The following is a 20,140-nucleotide window of genomic DNA, read 5'->3' as shown; positions in this document are numbered from 1 at the left end:
TTTAAGACTGAAAGGATCGCTTTATCTTCTTCCATTGCTGAAAATTTCTTCAATTAGACGTTCCGAGACCAAAACTGCGATCATCGATTAGTCCCTTTTTTTCCCCATAACAATAACATGAAATATTGATTATAAATTATTAACATTTTTATTGTTACTAACATCGATTGAACTTTTGGGGTTCGATTTTGATTTAGTCTTTTTTTTTTGTCACAAATAAAAAGGATTCAGTCTATTTTAAATTGAAATATGTCAACATTCCGCAGCATAGACCCATCTAGTGGGTTGGATTTACGAACAAAGTGTAAACGCCAAAAACATAAGACTTTTTTTTTTCTTTTCGTTTTTGGCGTTTGCGTTTGGCGGTTGCGGATTGTTTTGATTAAAATGTTAAGGTTGTAGATTCGTATTAAAAGATATACACGAAAACTAAACACAGACACAAACAAATGGAACCTAAAAGAACCAGTTGGGAAATTGTTACAAACAACTCATAAAGGAACTGGTTTCAAGGCTCGCTTGGAATGACATTAAAGAAATGGTAAATCTCTTCACCGTCAACGACTCCGATCTCTGTGGAACAAGTTGAGCAAATGACCGGGTTAAGTCTTTCATTATCTGCAGAACCAGTTTCTTGCTTCTCGGAGTCTCTCATTCGTTTACCAACTTTTGAGGGTACTGCACTGTGTTGTAAAACTTTGTCTTTATCTACTTCGCAATTGACCACGAAGACTGCCCTGAACTGTGTCACATACTGCTCGTGCCTGCAAAAGAATCCAAATGTTTGATTAGGAAAGTTTTGCTGACTTGTCTCAACCTGATTTCCGCAGCTAATAGTTTAATAGACTTCCTATGTCGACAAGTTGCTTCACACGGCCACAAAAAATGCAAAATGGGATTGGGAAAATGGTTGAGAATAGAGATTCTTTAATTTAAACAAGCCTTGAATCGTTTTTGGATCCTATCAAGATTGTCATTCAAAAACAAAATCTTTGGATCTTGACATTTTGACAATGGTCCAATGGTCCAAAACATCCAAAGTTACTATCAGTCTATTCTCCAAGAAGCAAACACAAGGGTGGGGATTGATTGACCCTAAACCAAAGACCAACAGCGAAGGACTAAGCAACAATGAGAGAAATCAAAGATTCAATTTTTTTGTAATGAATCAAAGATGTTAAAAGAGAAAATGGGAATCACCTTTGACACTCTAAGCAGACAGTGGTGAAACAAGCAGGACAGCTAAGTACAGCATCAGAAGTTCGACCATCTCTTTTCTTAACCATCCATAGCTCATCTTTATCGTCGAGATCAGAATCATAGAATTCTGGTTTGATGGAGTAATCAATCTCATCGTCGTCCGAAACTGTTAACAAGAAGGAGGGCACAAGAAGCAAGGCTCATCAAATCAATCTATTCACAATAAAATTTTATTTTCTTCTATTGAAGATTCCATAACAAGAGTGATCACCATATCCGAAACCCATGACAAATATACGGAATAAGAAACGAAACAACAAAGGAAGAAGTCGAATCTTCCCGCGAATGAAAAGAGGGCGTAAATAGAGTGAAAGGGAAAACTAAGGTTATTATCATACCCGTTTTCACTGAATTAGACGGAGAATCCATGGTTGCTAGATGATCTCTTCACTAGTTGCTCAGCCTCAAGCACCGGTGGTGTAGCCAAATCGGAGATTCGCCGACGAATGAGATGACAAACTGTAAGTTTGAACCTAGTAGTTCTAATGCCCAAGAGATTAGTTCAGATGAAAATGAACATTGGGCCTTTAGAATTAAGAAAAGCCCATTTTGGTTATATAAGAATACTCTGTATTATGTTAATTTTTTTTCTAATCAGAAAGAATGGAATGTATGTATGGTTTTTGTCATAACAAATTAACAATTTCTAATTTAGTTTTTTGTTATCTTCAATAACAAGTCGCATTGTTTGCCTTCCCCTAAACAAAATGATATGTAAAATGTAACTAGTAGAAATAAAGAAGTAATCTAGAAATAGAATAGAGATAACAAAAGAAAATTAAATTGTTAGTTTGTTTTCATCAACAGATCAGAAAAATGCAGAATTCACTCGTTATAAAGAAACGAAATTGTTAGCATCTTGTAAATTTTTTTTTTTCATTTGACTGTTAGTCTGTTACACTAATTTCCTTGTTTTTGTTGTTCTGTTTTTAGCACTCTCTGTTTTTTTTTTTAATTTCGATTTAATTAAATTTGGAAAGAAAAACTCTCCAATTTAATTTTTCCAGTTGCTATGTTTTCTTTCAGATGTCGACGTCGTCTTTTAAATTAATTTTATTTCTGTTGTACAAATATTTGCGATTAGAATCAAAATTCGAAGAAACTTGCTTCAGGTTGACTCTGGTCAACTCAAAATCGCGACTGCAGAAGTCTCGTTTCAAAACTGAAACTCCCAAACTGCAGAAGCTGCCAAAAAACGGGGTTTTAGAAAACAAAGCACAGACGAAAAGGGTTTTTGGTCTGATCGTTTTTTCACTCATGGCCTTCTCGAGAATCGCTCTTATTTACCAGCGATTCTCCAGACAACAACGCCAACTTCACAGACCATTCACCACGAAGCTAGATAACAGTAGATTTCTTCCTCCCAATCAATCCAAGCTTGCTCAAAATCTAATTGCAATCTTCACAAGACAACCCTTTTCGCCTGACGACCCTGAGCTGCTGAGACTCGCTCCAGAGCTCAACACCAAGGTAGTCGAAACCGTGTTGAATGGATTCAAAAGGTGGGGTTTGGCTTATCTCTTCTTCAATTGGGCTTCTAGACAGGAAGGTTATAGAAACGATATGTATGCTTACAATGCTATTGCTTCTATCCTATCACGTGCTCGACAAAATGCCTCACTGAAGGCTTTGGTTGGAGATGTTCTGAGTTCTCGCTGTTTGATGTCCCCTGGAGCGTTAGGGTTTTTCATTCGTTGTCTGGGTAATGCTGGGCTCGTGGAAGAGGCAAGTTTTGTTTTTGATCAAATTAGAGAGATGGGTCTTTGTGTTCCGAATGCTTATACCTATAACTGTCTGTTAGAAGCATTTTCTAAGTCGAATTCGAGCTCGGTTGATTTGGTTGAGACGAAGTTGGAGGAGATGAGGAATTGTGGGTTTCATTTCGATAAATATACTCTTACACCAGTTTTGCAGGTTTACTGCAACACTGGCAATTCCGAGAAGGCGTTAAGTGTTTTCAATGAGATTCATAGTCGAGGCTGGCTTGATGGACATATTTCAACGATCTTGGTTGTATCATTTTGTAAGTTGGGTCAGGTGGATAAGGCTTTTGAGTTAATTGAGATGCTCGAAGGACTCCATATTAGTTTGACCTATAAGACATATTGTGTTTTGATTCATGGGTTTGTAAAGGAGTCTCGGATCGATAAAGCATTTCAGCTGTATGAGAAGATGCGTCGGATGGGTATGAACGCTGATGTTGCATTGTATGATGTGTTGATAGGAGGACTTTGCAAGCATAAAGATCTTGAGATGGCTCTAAGTTTGTATTTGGAAATTAAGGGGTCGGGAATTCCACCTGATAGAGGAATACTTGGGAAGCTAATACGTTCATTTCCTGAAGAAAGTGAATTAAGTCGGATAACAGAAGTGATTATTGGAGATATAGACACAAAATCTGTGATGCTTCTTTACAAAACTTTGTTGGAGGGGTTTATTCGGAATGATTTGGTGCATGATGCTTACAATTTTGTTCAGAACCTCATGGGATATCATGACTCAGATTGTAAGTCTGAGATTATTAAGCTTCTAAAGGATCACAATAAAGCAATTCTCCCAGATTCCGATTCTCTTAGCAGTGTGATTGACTGCTTGGTCAAAGCTAATAAGGTGGATATGGCAGTGAGCTTGTTACATAATATAGTCCAGGAAGGCCTTTGTCCAAGTCTTATGACGTACAATAACATAATTGAGGGGATGTGTAAAGAAGGAAGGTCAGATGAAAGCTTGAAACTCTTGGCGAAAATGAAGGACACGGGAGTTAAACCAAGTCAATTCACACTTAATTGTATTTATGGTTGCTTGGCTGAACGATGCGATGTTGCAGGAGCACTCGAGCTGCTGAAAAAGATGCGTTTTTATGGATTTGAGCCATGGATAAAGCATTCGACCTTCCTTGTCAAAAGGCTTTGTGAAGATGGGAGGGCCGTTGATGCTTGCAAATACCTTGATGATGTGGCTGGAGAAGGTTTCTTTGGTCACATGGTTGCCTATACTGCTGCAATTGATGGTCTCATAAAAAATGAGGGAGTAGATAGAGGTTTAGAGTTATTCCGAGATAAATGTGCCAATGGTCATTCACCTGACGTGATTGCATACAGTGTATTGATAAAAGCTCTATGTAAAGCATGTCGAACTACTGAAGCTGATAACCTGTTTAACGAAATGGTAACGAAAGGACTAAAACCTTCTGTTGCTGCTTATAACAGTATGATAGATGGATGGTGCAAGGAAGGTGAGATTGATCGGGCCATGTCTTGTATTAAGAGGATGCATGAGGATGAGAAAGACCCTGATGTTATCACTTACACTAGCTTAATCCATGGCCTATGCGCCAGTGGAAGGCCCAGTGACGCAATCTCTCGTTGGAATGAAATGAAGGGCAAAGATTGCTTTCCGAATATAATAACATTCATGGCACTTATTCAGGGTCTTTGCAAGTGTGGGTGGTCAAGTGAAGCTATGGTTTATTTTCGTGAGATGGAAGAAAAGGAAATGGAGCCTGATTCAGCTGTGTACTTGTCGCTTGTAAGCTCTTTACTATCAAGTGAAAACGTCAGTGCCGGGTTTGGGATATTCAGAGAAATGGTTCATAAAGGAAGATTTCCAGTTTCAGTAGATAGGAACTACCTGCTTGCTGTTGATGCTACAAATAAATTTGTGGAAGACTATAGGACATCATGTTATCTTACAGGTCTAATAAAAGACGGTAGATTTCCTGTTGTAGAGTCTGTGAGTAGAAAATGAAGCACTAGTTGAAACAGAGGCTATTCTGGGCCAGAATGGAAGGGGTAATAGCCAAGTAATGAAAAAGGTAACAGTTTTACTGGTTATGTCAACTAATTTAAAAAAATTCTGAAGCAAGGCTTGCGAATATTAAAAACTTGTTCAGCTCTTAAGACTTCATAGAAGATATTTAGTATCAACATTGTAACATTGAGGAAGATATAGTTTAGAGACCTGACATTAGTTTCACGTTTCAGCTTTGGTTTGAAATTCTGTTAGAAGACATCCTGTTTCCTTTCTTGCAGCTTAAATTGTTGGCAACTCGCTCCCTATAGTATAGAAATTGTTACTTTAATTATCCTGGATTAATTTTGCATAGGCTGAACCCATTGCTTTCCGTAATGGTATATAATATAGGGAATTATGAATGCCTTGGATGCTATGTTATATATTTTCATTTGTTTTATAGGAATCATGTCGAAGAGATGAAGCTACAGTTAGCTTATTGAAACCACAGGCTGATGAATGTCGCAGCTGGAGCAAGTTCAGACCAACAGCTGCAACCACACAACTTGGTTCAAAGCCGTATGGTTTAAAGGTCATGTTCCTAAGACAGCTTTTACCTTCTGGATTGCAAACTTCGACCGTATACCTGTGAGAGCTCAACTGCTTCCTGTTGTACCTGTAACACCCACACAGAAACAAGAGATCATCTTCTTCTCCAGTGTGATCTAAGTGAATAGGTATGGATGTTCAGCGTTTTGGGCAACCTGCATTTGCTACATTCCTTACTAAATCTCTTTCAGCCCATTGTAGAAATAACTCGGAATCCACCATTCTGTTTATTTGTCTGTTAATATGTTTGTTTCCTTGTAATTTTTTCTATTCATTTCTGACTATTACTTGTACATTAGATGAAGATCAAAAAAGAAGGAGATAGAATTACAAATGAACCGTGATCTTAGTTTTGCAGACTGAAATAACAAAAAAGACGGTTCGTTGTGACTCGTTTAGAACGTTGGGGTCATTTGTCATGTTTTACAAAAACTCAGGGTCTCATTTACAAATGTCTTAAATCACGAATTAAAACAAAACCGATTCGAGCCCAACGACAAAAACTGAAAGTTGAGCAAAGTACATACATGTAAATGTAAAGGGGTGAATGTTGAAATCATCATCGTCTCTTTTCGCGAACTCGATTCTGCTTCAACGATGCAAATCAATGCCGGAGCTGAAAAGAACGCACGCCCTCCTGATCACGCTCGGTCTCTCCGAGGAAGAACCTTTTGCTTCTCGAACGCTTTCCTTCTCTGCTCTGTCTTCCTCAGGCGACGTCGTTTACGCTTACAGATACTTGTTAAAACTATCCAATCCTCCGTCTTTCGGTTGGAACTGCGTAATACGAGGGTTATCATATAGTAGAAACCCCGAGAATACGATCCGTGTGTATATCCAGATGTTGAGGAAAGGGTTTTCACCAGATCACATGACTTATCCGTTTCTCTTGAAGTCGAGTTCTCGTCTCTTGAACAGAAAAATTGGTGGCTCTTTGCATACCTGCGTCTTTAAAACCGGGTTTGAGTGGGATTTGTTCATATGCAATTCTCTCATTCATATGTATGGATCGTTCCGTGACAATGCTTCCGCGCGCAAGCTGTTCGATGAAATGCCTGATAAGAACTTGGTCACTTGGAACTCTATCTTGGACGCGTATGCCAAGTGCGGGGATGTTGTTTCGGCAAGACAGGTGTTCGATGGAATGACTAAGAGAGATGTCGTGTCTTGGAGTTCTATGGTCGATGGGTACGTAAAGAGCGGTGAATATAACGAAGCTCTTGAGATTTTCGATCAGATGATGCTAATGGGTTCATCAAAGGCAAATGAAGTCACGATGGTTAGTGTTTTGTGCGCTTGTGCTCACTTGGGTGCGTTAAATCGAGGAAAGGCTGTACATTGCTATATACTCGATAAGCAATTGCCCTTAACAGTTATGTTGCGGACATCTCTTATTGATATGTATGCTAAATGCGGGTCTATAGGAGACGCTTGGGGCGTGTTTTGTGGAGCAGCATCCGTTGAGGAAACAGATGTATTGATGTGGAATGCTATGATTGGAGGGCTTGCGAGTCACGGGTTTATAACAGAGTCGCTCCAATTGTTTCACAAAATGCAAGAATCTGAGTTTGACCCTGATGAGATAACATTCTTGTGCTTGCTTGCTGCTTGTTCCCATGGCGGATTAGTGAAAGAAGCTTGGCATTTGTTTGGTAGGCTCAAGGAAAGCGGTGTGGAACCAAAGAGTGAGCATTATGCTTGTATGGTCGATGTGCTTTCCAGGGCCGGTCTAGTTGAAGACGCATATGATTTCATATCCGAAATGCCGATAAAACCGACGGGTTCAATGTTGGGTGCTTTTGTTAACGGGTGCATAAACCATGGAAACTTGGAGCTTGCGGAAACAGTTGGAAAGAAGCTTGTAGAGTTGCAACCGCGTAATGACGGACGCTATGTCGGGCTAGCAAACGTTTATGCGATCAACAAGCGGTTTGGCGCGGCTCGGTCTATGAGAGAAGCAATGGAGGAGAAAGGAGTGAAGAAAACTGCAGGACACAGTATAATTGAATTGAATGGAGCACCACATAGATTCATAGCTCATGACAAAACACATTTCCACTCCGAGAAGATCTACGCAGTGTTGCATCTGCTTGGAACTTGGATGGATCTCAATGTTAACAATGATTATAGTGAAGACTATCATTGTCTTTGTTCTTGAGTCTATATTACCGTAATATATATACTTATTTCCTTAAAACTTTGAGGCGTGTTATGCTATTCTTGTCACGGCAAGTTATGCTATTATTGTCACGGCCTGCTATTCTTGTCAAGAATGCTATTTTTGTCACATCATGTGATGCTATTATTGTCACGGATGTGATGCTATTATTGTCACGGATGCTACTTTTGTGACGGCGTGTGATGCTATTTTTGTGACGGCGTGTGATGCTACTTTTGTGACGGTGTGTGATACTATTATTTGTCACGGATGCTATTCCTGTCACAGCGTGTGATGCTATTATTGTCACGGATGCTATTCTTGTGACAGCATGTGATGTATTGTCGCGTGTGATGCTATTCTTGTCACGGCGTCTGATGTGCGATGCTATTATTGTCATGAGGCGTGATGCTATTATTGTCACGTACTTAACTTTGTATTGGCAACAACTTATTCGATTTATTCAGTCCAGCATTTAAACAAAAATTGTATATATCTCTTCTCATTGTCAAATCTTTTGACACTCTTTAATTGGAAAAAAAAATATCGATTTGGAAAAACAACCCCAAAAGAGTGTGCAACCATTAATGGCGAGGAATCAGGGTTTTTTTTTTTAAGTCTTCTTCTCGAAGATTTCAAGATGGAAAAAAACGTGAGCTAGTGAAATTCACTTCACTGCTTCAAAAGACCTCTTTCTTGAAAGAGATCATACATCGCCGCTCCGATCTTAGCGGGAGATTCAACAACCTTAACTCCGGCATCATTTAAACTCTTAATTTTGTCCTGAGCTGTACCTTTACCACCGGAAACAATGGCTGCAACAAACAAAACCCAGAGAAGTGAGTGACAAGCAACGAACCAAATGTAGTAACTCCCGGTTAAGGCACTAGATGGCTTGTGAAAGTACCTCCAGCATGACCCATTCGACGACCCGGTGGTGCAGTAAGTCCAGCAATAAAAGCAACAACAGGCTTCTCAGTACCACTTTCCTGTTAACATTCATCAAAAACCATCTATTGAGTTTTACTTTTAAGAATGAGAATAGAGAGATTCGCAGTGGTTTTTATTACCTTTATCAAAGCTGCAGCATCTTCTTCTGCAGTGCCTCCGATTTCTCCAATGAGAACGATACCTGTAACAGCCAGCTGTTTCTTAGTTTCCATCTTTCGGGGATCAATGGTAGATTAAGCTACTTTTACACTAAGAAAGGAGATTAGGTAAGCAGCAAGTGGTTGTTCTACTAAATGATGTTTACGGTTAATCTATTTAGAGGGAACAATGATTTCAGAAAACCCGAGTTAAAAACATTACCTTCCGTTTGAGGATCAACAAAGAATTTCTCCAAGCAGTCGACAAAGTTTGTCCCGTTAAAAGGATCCCCACCAATTCCTACACAAGTTGATTGGCCTAAACCAACTGCAGTTGTTTGAAAAACCTGCATGAAAATATAAAACGAAACCAACGATTAGAATTCCTAACAAAATTAAGGCATTTTATAAAAAATCCATTACCACCAAAAACACATTTACATAAAATTTCAAAAGCTCAATTAGTGGCAAAAAAATAATATGTCAAGATGGAGACAGAGAACAAAACATCAAAAGCAAGACATAAAGGAAGACCTTACAGCTTCATATGTCAAGGTTCCAGATCGCGAGACAATCCCAATCTTCCCTGGCTTGTGGATGTATCCCGGCATAATTCCAATCTTGCATTCACCAGGCTTGATAATCCCAGGGCAGTTTGGACCAATCAGCCTAGTTTTTGATTGACTGTTAAGAGCATGCTTTACACGTACCTAAATAAGAAACATCACAAGTTCCAAGTCAGAGAGAGAATTATAAGAGCCAAATTATATGAGTGAGTATGCAAGCCTATGCAATGACCATTAAAGGAGATAAAAAAAAAACCAACAAAATGAAAGGCATCATCCTAATGGATATTTTACCATATCATGTTGAGGGATTCCTTCGGTAATGCACACAATAAGATCTAACTCAGCTTGTATACCCTCCATGATAGCAGCAGCAGCGAAAGGCGCAGGAACATAAATCACAGAGGCATTGGCTTTCGTCTCAGCCTTGGCTTCAGCAACAGAGTTGAAAACAGGTAGACCTAAGTGTTCTGTTCCACCCTTCTTAGGCGTCACTCCTGCCACCTATTAGTACAGAATAAAAACACACACACAAAAACTATATTAACAAAACCATTAGCTTTAGATCAAACCACCAACAACGCAGAATAATAATAAACAATTTCATCTCCAGGATCTAACGGAACTTTGGTGATGGAAGAGCAAAGACTAGTGTGTTCATGGTAACTCAGAGAGTCCTAACCTAGACATTGCAATAACACTTGAGGTGTCTATCCAGCTAGAAACGAGAATAATCCTAAACAATGTAATTATGTTCATTTCCGCACAATGAAGAACTGCTCAATCATGAGTTTACCATTTTGGTGCCGTACTCAATGGCTTGTTCGGTGTGGAAAGTCCCGTTCTTTCCGGTGATACCTTGACACATGACTCGGGTGTTTTTGTCAACGAAAACCGCTGCAGGAGGCGGAGGATCGGACGCGAAGGAGCGAGATTGGGTCAATGAGCTGAGAGACTGGCATGAGGGAAAAACCTCCGAGCCGCCGATTGAGCAACGGCGAGCTTTTGATGAGAGAGATCCGAGAAGCCTTGTGACTTGCCTAGACATGATTGGTCTCTTCTTGGTTGTCGATCAGCCACAAAAAAAAGGTTCCGATCCGAAATCAAACTTGTGGAACCCTAACTGGTGTGAAGGCGAAAACGGAAAATGGAGCAAAGAAATTTCAGCGAGCTTCGTTTGAAGAATCAGCAGCCGATCAAAAGCCGACAAAAGAGGCTTCTTCCTTTAAAGGCTTACACTTTTTTTCTGAAATTTAGCCCAAACCCAATATCTCTAGAATGTGGACTTTTTCGAGTTTTTGGTAGCTTCTGCTAATTGACTGATTAATCTTCCAAAAAAAATTAATATTACTTTCGTTAAGCTTCTCATTTTTAATATTGACTACCCGTCAAACACATAATTTATTTTCATTGATTAAATTTAATTTTTTAGTATTTGTTTGAAAAGTTTCACTTGCCTATGATAGAGACGTGATTTCCACAGTAAGTCCATCGTTAGGAGACAAATGGTGTCCTATTATCTACCTAAATGTATCACAAATGCAAATGGCAAACAAAGACAAACACAATTAGAGTGCAAATGCAATATATTGAAAGCAAAATTCAACCATTTTCTTAGGTGTATTTACTCGGCCAAGAAGTGATTCACTGATTCATGACCCACTTGGGCTTTTGAAGCGGATCAAGATTCAAACGGATCAATAACAACAACCTGTCAATACATATAAAACTCAAATATCATCTTCTAAGTTTCATTTCACTGAATCATGTTCGAAGCACCTGCATACATAAGTGGCAACACAGCCCTGAAAGAGTACGCAAATCACAATTCATCAAAGCATATATGCAACAAGTTCAATGGATATTTAAATTGACCAGAATCACTCGACATAAATAGTTTTGAGCAATGGTTTTGAACAAACTGGAGGATAGTGTTGGGAAGCTCAGTTTAGTAGCGGTATTTAGTGGAGTAATCTTTTGGAGCAATGACCAACCCACGACCCTTCCTTGCACCACGGTAGACGGTTTCAATGATATCAATGAACTCTTGTTTGTCCTTGAGAGCCCAGTTGATCTTGTTGTTGTTGCCAGTTCCGAGATCGATCATAATGTGCTTGTTCCTAAAGAAGAACATGACCGTTGAGGGATCGTACAGCTCGTACATGGTGTTGAAGTCAGGAACCTCAGTTATGTCCACGAGATAAATGACTGCAAAGTTCTTGATCGTCTCAGCAACAGATGCCAGTACCTCATCCATCTAAGATATTCAAATTCACTGAATCAGCAAAAGCAAAATGAAGCAGAGACCACAAAATTATAGGGAACAAACAGAAACAACTAAGGATTGTAAGTGACAACCTAATCTTCGTCATTTCCGAGCTTAAGATCACACGAATGGCTAAAAATTTAAACAATCGACACAAAAGATTGGAAATTTCCCAGCACGATAGGATCGAATTCGAAATTTGGAACTATAAATCGAAGAATCAAACAGATAATCTAGTTCAAGAACAAAAACGAAGTTAAGAGGAAGAAACGATTACAGACCTGCATACAAGTCTCATCCCAATCATGGCCGAATCGTATGACCACGAGACGCTCTTCCTCAGCCAGAATCGCCTGATCGACAGCCCAGCCGGAGTGCAAGTGCGGTAGAAGATACGACATCCTCAACTGTGTCTCTCGACGATTCCGATCTGGTTTCAATTTCACTCTTTTGCTTTCTTTCGTGCCCTAACCTTATGTTATCGACGATGACCGACCAATGATAACCCGACCCGCCCAGAGTGACTTGGGCTATACGACAGCCCAATCAGATCGAACATTTAGGCCCAATAAGGATGAGAAAAATGGACGGTGAAAAAGGTAGCTGAACACCATAATCTGGTATGAGTCATTCGTAGATGATTAAATCTCAAAAATCTAATTATCCTATCCAATATCCTCATAGAGGTCAGTGCTTTGATTCTCCCCATCAACTCCATTTCGAAGCTTAAATCTCTGATCTCTACCATTTTTTTCCCTCGAAATCTCTCTAACGATTCCAAATCTCACTTCTCTTGTGCAATTGCTCCAGTTGAATCCATGGATATCGCGTCTTCCACTCTCTGTCAAGCTCACAAGATTAATCTCACGCGTCAACCTTCTTCTCGGGTCAACACCTGCTCCCTCGGTTCGGTCTCCGCTATCGGATTCTCGCTTCCGCAAATCAGCTCTCCGTCTCTAGCTAAATGTCTCCGGAAACAAAGCTCCTCGGGCTTCGTAAGAGCTTGCGTAGCTGTTGAACAGAAGACCCGTACAGCTATCATCAGAATTGGTACAAGAGGAAGGTAAATTTCTCTCTTTTTGCTTTCCCTCGTCTCCGCAGAGATCTCTGAGCTATTTTTTTAGTCTCTGAGCGCTTGAATGCTAATGGGTTGGCCTTAGTTTCCTTTATTCAGATTCAAAATATCGATTTTCGACTGGTCCTCTGGTCTGACCCGTTTCCTCGGTTTTAAAGGAGTTATAGTGGGCAATGTCAATCGCTTGTTTATGTAGATGGTGGGATGCAAAAATGTATAATTTTTTGGGTTAGAGATGAGACATGGTTCTTTTGGATTCTTCCTTCGACAATCTCTGCATTGTATCTAGTCTCCGCATTGTATCTAGTCGCCAAATCTTGTGTTATTGACTTTCCTTTTGTGGTGAATTTGAGTTTTAGCCTTCTTCGTATTTCTGCTTATATACTCTCACTATGTAGGACAGTCCTCTAGCACTTGCTCAAGCATACGAAACACGAAAAAAGCTCCAGTCAAAACACCCGGAACTCACTGAAGATGGAGCTATTCACATCGAGATCATCAAAACCACTGGTGATAAGATTCTCTCTCAGCCGCTTGCTGATATTGGTGGGAAAGGACTTTTCACCAAAGAAATAGACGAGGCCTTAATTAACGGTCATATCGACATAGCTGTCCATTCGATGAAAGATGTCCCAACTTATTTACCCGAGAAGACGATTTTACCTTGTAACCTTGTGCGCGAGGATGTTCGAGATGCGTTCATATGTTTGACTGCAGCCTCGTTAGCCGATCTTCCAGCTGGAAGCGTTGTGGGCACAGCTTCTCTCAGGAGAAAGTCCCAGATACTCCACAAGTATCCTTCATTAACTGTAAGTGGTTCGCATCTTGTCACAACATAGATAGAGACTGCCATTTCTTATGGATCAGTTTTATGTTTCCTTATATTGATACAGGTGTTTATTGCCTATGCAGGTTGAGGAAAACTTTCGCGGTAATGTGCAGACAAGACTATCCAAACTTCAAGGAGGGAAGGTCCAAGCAACTCTCTTAGCACTAGCTGGTCTTAAGAGATTGGGTATGACAGAGAATGTCGCGGCCATCTTATCTCTCGATGAAATGCTTCCAGCTGTAGCTCAAGGAGCAATCGGAATTGCCTGCAGAACTGATGATGATAAAATGGTATGTCAATCTCTCTTGTAAAAAAAAAGTATCATTCGTCTGAGCTAAACAGAGGTTTTATATCTGACATGCTTGTAAAGAAAATTGATTCTATTGTTGTTTTCCATGCAGGCAAATTATTTAGCCTCACTGAACCACGAGGAAACAAGACTAGCGGTTGCATGCGAGAGAGCGTTTCTTGAAACGCTGGATGGCTCATGCCGTACTCCTATTGCTGGATACGCGGCCAAGGACGACCAAGGCAACTGCTTTTTCAGGGGATTGGTTGCTTCCCCTGACGGCACTCGAGGTATGATAAACATTCTTTCATATACGCATATAAGATATAACACAATTCCACATGAGAAACATGTTCATTTCTTATCTGTTTTTTTTTTTTTTCTGTGACAGTTCTTGAGACATCAAGAAAAGGTCCGTACGTGTTTGAGGATATGGTGAAGATGGGAAAAGACGCTGGGCAAGAACTGCTTTCTCGAGCTGGTCCGGGTTTCTTTGGCAACTAAGTCATTCGAAGAAGAAGAGGAAGAAGAAGAAGGTCTATGACATGGACAGAGTCTAGGATTTAGGAGTTTTCCAACAACATGGGGATCTTCCTTGAATATCTGTTGTAACTTTTTTGATTTCTGAGGGAAAGATGATAACCTTGTTTTATTGATTGATTTGTTGTATTTAGATTATATTGCAATTGTAGGCTTTTTCATCCCACTATGAAACTCGTTCCAAAGAAATTAGAGGAAAAAAAACAAAACCGGATACTTTAGCTCCATCTCTATCGATATTCCTCTTCATCAACCGGAGTATACCACTCCGGTCTTCTCTCGAAGCTACTCAGTCTGTAATTCAGCATCAATTCTTCATTACACAACGCTCTTGTAGCCACTAGAACAAGCGTCTTCAGTACAGGAGCATCCAAACTGCTATTACTCCTTGTCATAAACAAGAAGCTTTCAGATTTCATCATCTTTAACCCTCCTTCGTTCCTGAAAGCTACATTTGGAATGCAAGCTCGCATCGCTTCCTCTGACAAAAGAAAGTCATACGGGCAAATCATGATATTAGGATCCATGTCTTTACTCGGGTGATTAGCAAAATGACCAAACGCCAATGGGTTTCTCAATTCAAGAACTGCTTTTACGTTACCCGAGCCTTCAAGCGGCTTGCTAAGTATCTTCGATACCTTGTCTGAACCATTTTCCACGGTTTTAACATTTGCTCTGACCTCAGGCGTTGTAAAAGAGCCGTTCCATACTTGCCGTGATTCTCCTCCACAACCCCATGGCTGAGCATTTATTACTGTACCGTCATATCTAGTGATCAGATATGAGTTGTGTGCATCGACATTTGGATATCCGGGGATGTACCTGTGGAAAGCAGGAGAATAAACCACACCAGGGTAAAAGGCCAAGACAGCTCCAACATCTGCTTCACCATCTATGAAACAACCTTGACCCGCGTCTTTGTGAGGTATTAAGGATGGTTTGATCTTAAGAGTGTACCCAATACGATCCTTTAGTCGTTGCGAGACTTCAGCGAGTTTAAGCGGCTTAGTCTCAGGAACAACTGTGCTGAAGAAGAATCACTGAGAAATGATCAAGATAACAAGAAACTGAATTTGCGTAAGTTCACTACACATACTATTAAGACTCACCTAGCTTGTCTGCGGTTGAAAAATCATTTGTTTTGTCGCTATCAGGAAGAAGTATCTCGTCCATAGAAGCACAAAATTTTTCGAGTTGGTAGTGAATGTTCTCTTGTACTTGTTTCTCTTGCTCAGATAAAGTGGCTTTACCGGCCATCTCAATAATTTCTTCTGCATCAGCCTCTTCAGCGTCTCGTCCCAAACGATTATAGCTATAACACAGAGAATCCTCATGAGTGATAGAAAGTTTGTTCAAACGTAACTCATTACAAACAAAAGACCAACCTTGTAAACATAAAGAGTTTGTTAATGTCAGCTTCAAATTGCAGCTGCCTTTGATTCTTAGCAAAAGTGGTACTCTTTGCTAGAACACCAATACCCTGGAAACATCACAGACCAACAAAAAAAAACATATCTCAGCACTTCTTGGTCGAAAATAGGGTAGAATTTGGATAAGATTGTGGTTTTCAGTCACACTATCACATCAAAACTCCTTCTTCGATTAATATATGCCAAATTGATCATATGAGAAACTTCAAACTACATTTACCGAGAGATTCAATCAGTTTCATAGTACTCACATATGTTCTAAGTATATCTTCCAATGCCAAAAGCTACGAACATAATCAAATCACACATAGCTTCTAATTCACAGGAAGCATCTTATAGGTTTACTGAAAAGAAACATCATTTTAGCAAACTCGAAGAAAAGGGATTCATTTTCACCTGCTGAAATTTGCTGAAAAGAAACATCATTTTAGCAAACGCCATTATTTGTCTTCTCTCTTTGAATTGACGGGCAGAGAAGAAGATGAATCGCAAGTGCTTCAGTTGAATTGAAGATCTCTTCAGCTGATTTACAAAAGGGAAGTGACACGACTCAGAGTGCCTCAGCTCACCGTTCCTCCATAGCTGGGCTTATTTCGAATAAATGGGCCTCAATGGGCCGTTCAAAGCTATATTTTATTTACTATTACTAAAAGTAAAACAGTCTAATAAATTCAGTGAAAACAAAAATTGAGTTCCAAATTTTATGAACTAGACAGAAAAGAAAACAAGGTACACTATTTGTATCCTACTTTTTGAATGATTGTACCGACAACTAGGTACAAAAATCATAAGACTCTAATCAATGCTAGCAACAGAATAAAATCATAAATCTAAGTACATTACTTTTACGAAAAACATGAAATTCCTATTAAAAAAAACCTCTAAAAGTCATATCACTTTGAGATGCTATTAATTAAAATAAATAAAACATAAACATCAAATCATTATCTCAAATCTATGTTGCATAACTATTCAAATCAAAACGAATTGGAAAAAAAAAATGGTTTGAAACCCAATCAAAATCTATTTTTGGTTGAATCAGTCTTAAGAATCCTACGTGTGCTAATTCCTTCATGGTTCAATTAGTGTTGACTTTTAAATTTTGAGTAAGAAATTATTTTTTAAAAAAGTAGAAAACCAAAACCAAACTAACTTCATAATAAAATCCTTCATTTGTTGATTTGTTTTGTCAACTAATAAAATCCTTCAAATAAACCGCACCTTAGGACTAAAATTCGAACCCGAATATTTTGAGTAAATTAAATCAGCATCGAAATTAGAAAGGTAAATACTAGGTTTCAAAAAAATAGTCTCCAAAACTGTAGAAATAGGAAGACTATATATGATATAATTATACTAATTCCAACAAACACCAAATGTTTTTATTGATCAATTGAACCTCATTATATCAATTGGGTAAGTACCAAGCACTTGCTTCAAAACAACAACAACTTGCCATGACTTTGGCGGTAGTGATCAGGCGCGTTTTGAAGGCAATGGGAGGGAAGAAAGAAAGTGAGAGAATAGGGAGAGAGATTGAGCCGGAGCAAAGACCGGAACCTGGTGACCAGCTCCTCTCACGGTGGCAAATGTTAGTCCTCCGGCGTAAGTCTCAACCCATCCAGCTACTTGACTCTTGTAGAACCATGACCTCCACGGTGACACCACCTTAGCTCCCATCTTTTTTATGCTATAACGCGTAGATGTTACTGGAACTCTCCCATCCGTGTCTCCACTATATAACCAAAATTGTAACCAATTTAAAACAAATTGACAATATGTGGAGCTAAAAAGAACATAGATATATATATATAGAAATATACCTATAGATCCAGATGCGGAGGCCGCCGGTCAAAAGCTTCTGAATGATGGGAATCACGGTGGATGGAGCATCACTCCATTTGTTTATCACACCGCTGAATCATACACATAAACTTTGTTCATTAGAAACGTGGTCTATATGTATTAAAATGTTATACTAACGCAATGACTTTAACGTTTAGAGTAAACACAATCAAATCTCTCTAGACATTGATGTTAGTACTAATTAAGAAGGAGTAACCTGCAAGGGGTGTACGCATAATGAAGGTTTGTGACGTTAGCATGAAGCGCGACCTGCACATCTTTCCGATTAAAATAGTCTTCGGCATAGCCTTCAGTGCATGGATCGTACCCGGCCGGCAACCTATCCCACATGTCCTGACCATTTAGAACCATCAAAACTTAATTAAGTTTGAGATGAAAATGATGTTACATTACATTACAAAAAAGTTATGTATAGTGATTAGTGAAGTATACGTACGGGTGAAGTAAGGAGGCTAGGAGACACGACGAGTTTAGGTTTTCTTGGAGAAGAAGACGACGAGTAAGAGGAGAGGCAAACGGGAGTATAGATGCTGTATATATCGATATCGTTGTAAGCTTCCATGAAAGCTTTGATATTTTCGTAGCATTCTAGGGTCTTGTTGGTGGTTTGCTCCTCAAAACGGCACGAGCCATGGACGTTGTTGTGGAGCTCGTCAGATACAATAGCGTGGCTCCATGCATAGTCCACTAGTCCTGCCATGTCTGTTTCCTCGTTGATCACTGCGTTCCCAATCTGCAAACGCAGTCACCAAATGAATTAGTAATACCTTTTTTATCTTTACTTCTTCTATATATCACAAGGAAACAACGTTTCCTTGTATTGCAAGTAACACTTTCTATTAATAATGCATACCATGAATCCCTTGAGATTGATTTGAGATCCTCTTGTAACCTTCTTGTTCCGGTCGTAAATTAGCTCCGCAAGCTGTGGAACATAGTGACCTAATATATATATTGCGTCGGTCACTCAGTCATAGCAACCCAAATCAAAACAAGATTCATTCAAAACCCAAAACAAAACCGGCCTAACTTAAAACGGGAATAAGCACTTACCGGCGTAACTCTCTCCGGTTATGTAAAATTCGTTGGTTCGGAACTCGGGAAATTTCATGAACCAGTTGGTCAAAAACACAAGAGAATCCTCTGCAGTAACTTGATCTCCAAGTTTTTGAAGATCCATCGAGTTATTGGTATACGAGAACCCAACCCCGACCGGTGCTTCCAAGAACAACATATTGGCCTCTGCACAAACATATATTTGTATACATAAATTAAGTCATTGTTATTTTTAAATACAAACATCATATTTTTAAATGGAAATTTAATTCGTTGTACCTTTGTTCCAAGAGAAATGATTGAAGGTAAGGTTGTCACCATTGGTGCGAACAAGGAAAGGGCCTAGTTCTTGTGCAGCTCCATAGGCTATCGATGAGCAACCAGGTCCTGCATATTTGACATCCGTATATCTAATTTAGTTTTAAAATTGTAAACACTTTTGATTTGATCTTACTGATCTTACTAATCAAATTGATGAAGATATTAGAGAGACTTCTCCAATTCTGTAATACAATTCACTACAAAAGTGTTTTTAATTAGCAACATTATCGCTAAACTGTAGTTTATGACGGAGTTGAGGACTTGTCAGCATACGATTAAATTTGACGCAAAAAGTATATTATTATTTGTTTTGTTTGATAATATAAAAAGTAGACGTTAATATATAGGTACTGTCACGACTCACGGGTGGCCAATCAAAATAGAAGATCAACTTTTGTGTAGAGAGACTATAATTTTGCAATTACTCTGATTACATTTTCTTCCAAAAAAAGAAAATACTCTGATTACATTGGATTCGGGTGTTCCCGTGACCCTTTTAATCATGGCGTATAAAGGTAAATGCCCCATTCAAAGGAGTATTATTAGACTTAGGCTACAATAATTATTAGACGTGGACAACTTGTTTGTCTGTTTCTAAGTGTATTTGAATAGTCAACATCTTATCCGATTATTAGCACCAATTTTAAAGACGAGGTTGAGATTTCTCGTATCCCAAAATATCCCAATATTGGAATACGAACCTTGTGTGGAAAAAGACAAACAGTCTAAAGTAAATTCGTCAAATTAATGAACAAAACCAAGAAAAGAAAAAAGAACAAGAAAACAAAAACCTTAACAGCCTAGAAACAAAATTTAGGACACTGACTGAATGTTGATTAACAAAAAAAATAATAGACACTGAATAATCTGTTAAAGAGCCGGTTCATGTACGTCAGTGTTCTTTTTAACCGGATGTGAAAAATAATGTAGAAAATACAATGCTGTTTTTTTTATATGTTTTATTCGTTGGCGATCTTCCTTCAGAACAGAATTTGGTTTAGATTTAAAATCGATTATTTTTACATCAAAAAAGTCATTAACTTAATCAAATCGAG

At 39.0% G+C, this 20,140-nt stretch overlaps 8 protein-coding genes across 8 annotated transcripts in view; 3 read left to right on the top strand and 5 right to left on the bottom strand.

Moving 5' to 3' along the window:
- Window positions 1-365: 365 nt before the first annotated feature.
- On the bottom strand, window positions 366-1,789 carry LOC18017729 (E2F-associated phosphoprotein). Its single transcript, XM_006399259.2, has 3 exons — window positions 1,599-1,789; window positions 1,201-1,366; window positions 366-764 (listed from the first exon to the last, which is right to left on the bottom strand). The coding sequence occupies exons 1-3, from the start codon at window positions 1,627-1,629 to the stop codon at window positions 509-511; spliced, it is 453 nt and encodes a 150-aa protein (XP_006399322.1). The 5' UTR covers window positions 1,630-1,789; the 3' UTR covers window positions 366-508.
- A 696-nt stretch (window positions 1,790-2,485) lies between these two features.
- On the top strand, window positions 2,486-5,814 carry LOC18017728 (putative pentatricopeptide repeat-containing protein At5g08310, mitochondrial). The gene is made up of 2 exons (XM_006399258.2): window positions 2,486-5,074; window positions 5,456-5,814. The coding sequence occupies exon 1, from the start codon at window positions 2,518-2,520 to the stop codon at window positions 5,005-5,007; it is 2,490 nt and encodes an 829-aa protein (XP_006399321.1). The 5' UTR covers window positions 2,486-2,517; the 3' UTR covers window positions 5,008-5,074; window positions 5,456-5,814.
- A 328-nt stretch (window positions 5,815-6,142) lies between these two features.
- LOC18017727 (pentatricopeptide repeat-containing protein At5g08305) lies at window positions 6,143-7,766 on the top strand. Its single transcript, XM_006399257.2, has one exon. The coding sequence runs from the start codon at window positions 6,149-6,151 to the stop codon at window positions 7,757-7,759; it is 1,611 nt and encodes a 536-aa protein (XP_006399320.1). The 5' UTR covers window positions 6,143-6,148; the 3' UTR covers window positions 7,760-7,766.
- Window positions 7,767-8,202: 436 nt separating this feature from the next.
- LOC18017726 (succinate--CoA ligase [ADP-forming] subunit alpha-1, mitochondrial) lies at window positions 8,203-10,605 on the bottom strand. Its single transcript, XM_006399256.2, has 7 exons — window positions 10,210-10,605; window positions 9,708-9,917; window positions 9,387-9,557; window positions 9,071-9,194; window positions 8,830-8,891; window positions 8,667-8,748; window positions 8,203-8,574 (listed from the first exon to the last, which is right to left on the bottom strand). The coding sequence occupies exons 1-7, from the start codon at window positions 10,459-10,461 to the stop codon at window positions 8,432-8,434; spliced, it is 1,044 nt and encodes a 347-aa protein (XP_006399319.1). The 5' UTR covers window positions 10,462-10,605; the 3' UTR covers window positions 8,203-8,431.
- A 526-nt stretch (window positions 10,606-11,131) lies between these two features.
- Window positions 11,132-12,154, bottom strand: LOC18017725 (thioredoxin-like protein YLS8). Its single transcript, XM_006399255.2, has 2 exons — window positions 11,961-12,154; window positions 11,132-11,670 (listed from the first exon to the last, which is right to left on the bottom strand). The coding sequence occupies exons 1-2, from the start codon at window positions 12,078-12,080 to the stop codon at window positions 11,362-11,364; spliced, it is 429 nt and encodes a 142-aa protein (XP_006399318.1). The 5' UTR covers window positions 12,081-12,154; the 3' UTR covers window positions 11,132-11,361.
- A 207-nt stretch (window positions 12,155-12,361) lies between these two features.
- Window positions 12,362-14,586, top strand: LOC18017724 (porphobilinogen deaminase, chloroplastic). Its single transcript, XM_006399254.2, has 5 exons — window positions 12,362-12,742; window positions 13,158-13,563; window positions 13,667-13,873; window positions 13,985-14,162; window positions 14,264-14,586. The coding sequence occupies exons 1-5, from the start codon at window positions 12,498-12,500 to the stop codon at window positions 14,374-14,376; spliced, it is 1,149 nt and encodes a 382-aa protein (XP_006399317.1). The 5' UTR covers window positions 12,362-12,497; the 3' UTR covers window positions 14,377-14,586.
- On the bottom strand, window positions 14,505-16,383 carry LOC18017723. Its single transcript, XM_006399253.2, has 4 exons — window positions 16,239-16,383; window positions 15,798-15,892; window positions 15,522-15,724; window positions 14,505-15,433 (listed from the first exon to the last, which is right to left on the bottom strand). The coding sequence occupies exons 1-4, from the start codon at window positions 16,281-16,283 to the stop codon at window positions 14,643-14,645; spliced, it is 1,134 nt and encodes a 377-aa protein (XP_006399316.1). The 5' UTR covers window positions 16,284-16,383; the 3' UTR covers window positions 14,505-14,642.
- A 755-nt stretch (window positions 16,384-17,138) lies between these two features.
- Window positions 17,139-20,140, bottom strand: part of LOC18017722 (serine carboxypeptidase-like 35) — a 4,425-nt gene continuing 1,423 nt past the window's right edge. The window contains exons 2-8 of the mRNA XM_006399252.2: window positions 19,044-19,151; window positions 18,762-18,950; window positions 18,562-18,650; window positions 18,145-18,441; window positions 17,905-18,041; window positions 17,666-17,758; window positions 17,139-17,577 (exon numbers count right to left, since the gene is read on the bottom strand). Of these exons, the coding sequence (XP_006399315.2) occupies window positions 17,319-17,577; window positions 17,666-17,758; window positions 17,905-18,041; window positions 18,145-18,441; window positions 18,562-18,650; window positions 18,762-18,950; window positions 19,044-19,151 (1,172 nt within the window). The 3' untranslated portion in view covers window positions 17,139-17,318. The remainder of the gene's footprint in view (window positions 17,578-17,665; window positions 17,759-17,904; window positions 18,042-18,144; window positions 18,442-18,561; window positions 18,651-18,761; window positions 18,951-19,043; window positions 19,152-20,140) is intronic.

Source organism: Eutrema salsugineum, unplaced genomic scaffold (assembly GCF_000478725.1).
Source record: "Eutrema salsugineum unplaced genomic scaffold, Eutsalg1_0 scaffold_2, whole genome shotgun sequence".
Lineage (NCBI taxonomy): Eukaryota > Viridiplantae > Streptophyta > Magnoliopsida > Brassicales > Brassicaceae > Eutrema > Eutrema salsugineum.
Note: the sequence above shows the minus strand (reverse complement) of the source record. Positions and strands in the feature narration are given on the sequence as shown.

Coding starts and splice junctions, on each gene's coding strand:
- LOC18017729 (XM_006399259.2), bottom strand. CDS start 1,629: ATGGATTCTCCGTCTAATTCAGTGAAAACGG. Junction 1,367..1,598: donor GTCTAATTCAGTGAAAACGG/GTATGATAATAA, acceptor TCTTGTTAACAG/TTTCGGACGACGATGAGATT. Junction 765..1,200: donor GTCTGCTTAGAGTGTCAAAG/GTGATTCCCATT, acceptor ATTCTTTTGCAG/GCACGAGCAGTATGTGACAC.
- LOC18017728 (XM_006399258.2), top strand. CDS start 2,518: ATGGCCTTCTCGAGAATCGCTCTTATTTACCAGCGATTCTCCAGACAA.
- LOC18017727 (XM_006399257.2), top strand. CDS start 6,149: ATGTTGAAATCATCATCGTCTCTTTTCGCGAACTCGATTCTGCTTCAA.
- LOC18017726 (XM_006399256.2), bottom strand. CDS start 10,461: ATGTCTAGGCAAGTCACAAGGCTTCTCGGATCTCTCTCATCAAAAGCT. Junction 8,892..9,070: donor TGTTGATCCTCAAACGGAAG/GTAATGTTTTTA, acceptor TGGCTGTTACAG/GTATCGTTCTCATTGGAGAA. Junction 8,749..8,829: donor ATGCTGCAGCTTTGATAAAG/GTAATAAAAACC, acceptor GAATGTTAACAG/GAAAGTGGTACTGAGAAGCC.
- LOC18017725 (XM_006399255.2), bottom strand. CDS start 12,080: ATGTCGTATCTTCTACCGCACTTGCACTCCGGCTGGGCTGTCGATCAG. Junction 11,671..11,960: donor GGGATGAGACTTGTATGCAG/GTCTGTAATCGT, acceptor TGAATATCTTAG/ATGGATGAGGTACTGGCATC.
- LOC18017724 (XM_006399254.2), top strand. CDS start 12,498: ATGGATATCGCGTCTTCCACTCTCTGTCAAGCTCACAAGATTAATCTC. Junction 12,743..13,157: donor AGAATTGGTACAAGAGGAAG/GTAAATTTCTCT, acceptor TATGTAGGACAG/TCCTCTAGCACTTGCTCAAG. Junction 13,874..13,984: donor GAACTGATGATGATAAAATG/GTATGTCAATCT, acceptor TTTTCCATGCAG/GCAAATTATTTAGCCTCACT.
- LOC18017723 (XM_006399253.2), bottom strand. CDS start 16,283: ATGGCGTTTGCTAAAATGATGTTTCTTTTCAGCAAATTTCAGCAG. Junction 15,893..16,238: donor TTTTCAGCAAATTTCAGCAG/GTGAAAATGAAT, acceptor TGATGTTTCCAG/GGTATTGGTGTTCTAGCAAA. Junction 15,434..15,521: donor TTCAACCGCAGACAAGCTAG/GTGAGTCTTAAT, acceptor TCTTCAGCACAG/TTGTTCCTGAGACTAAGCCG.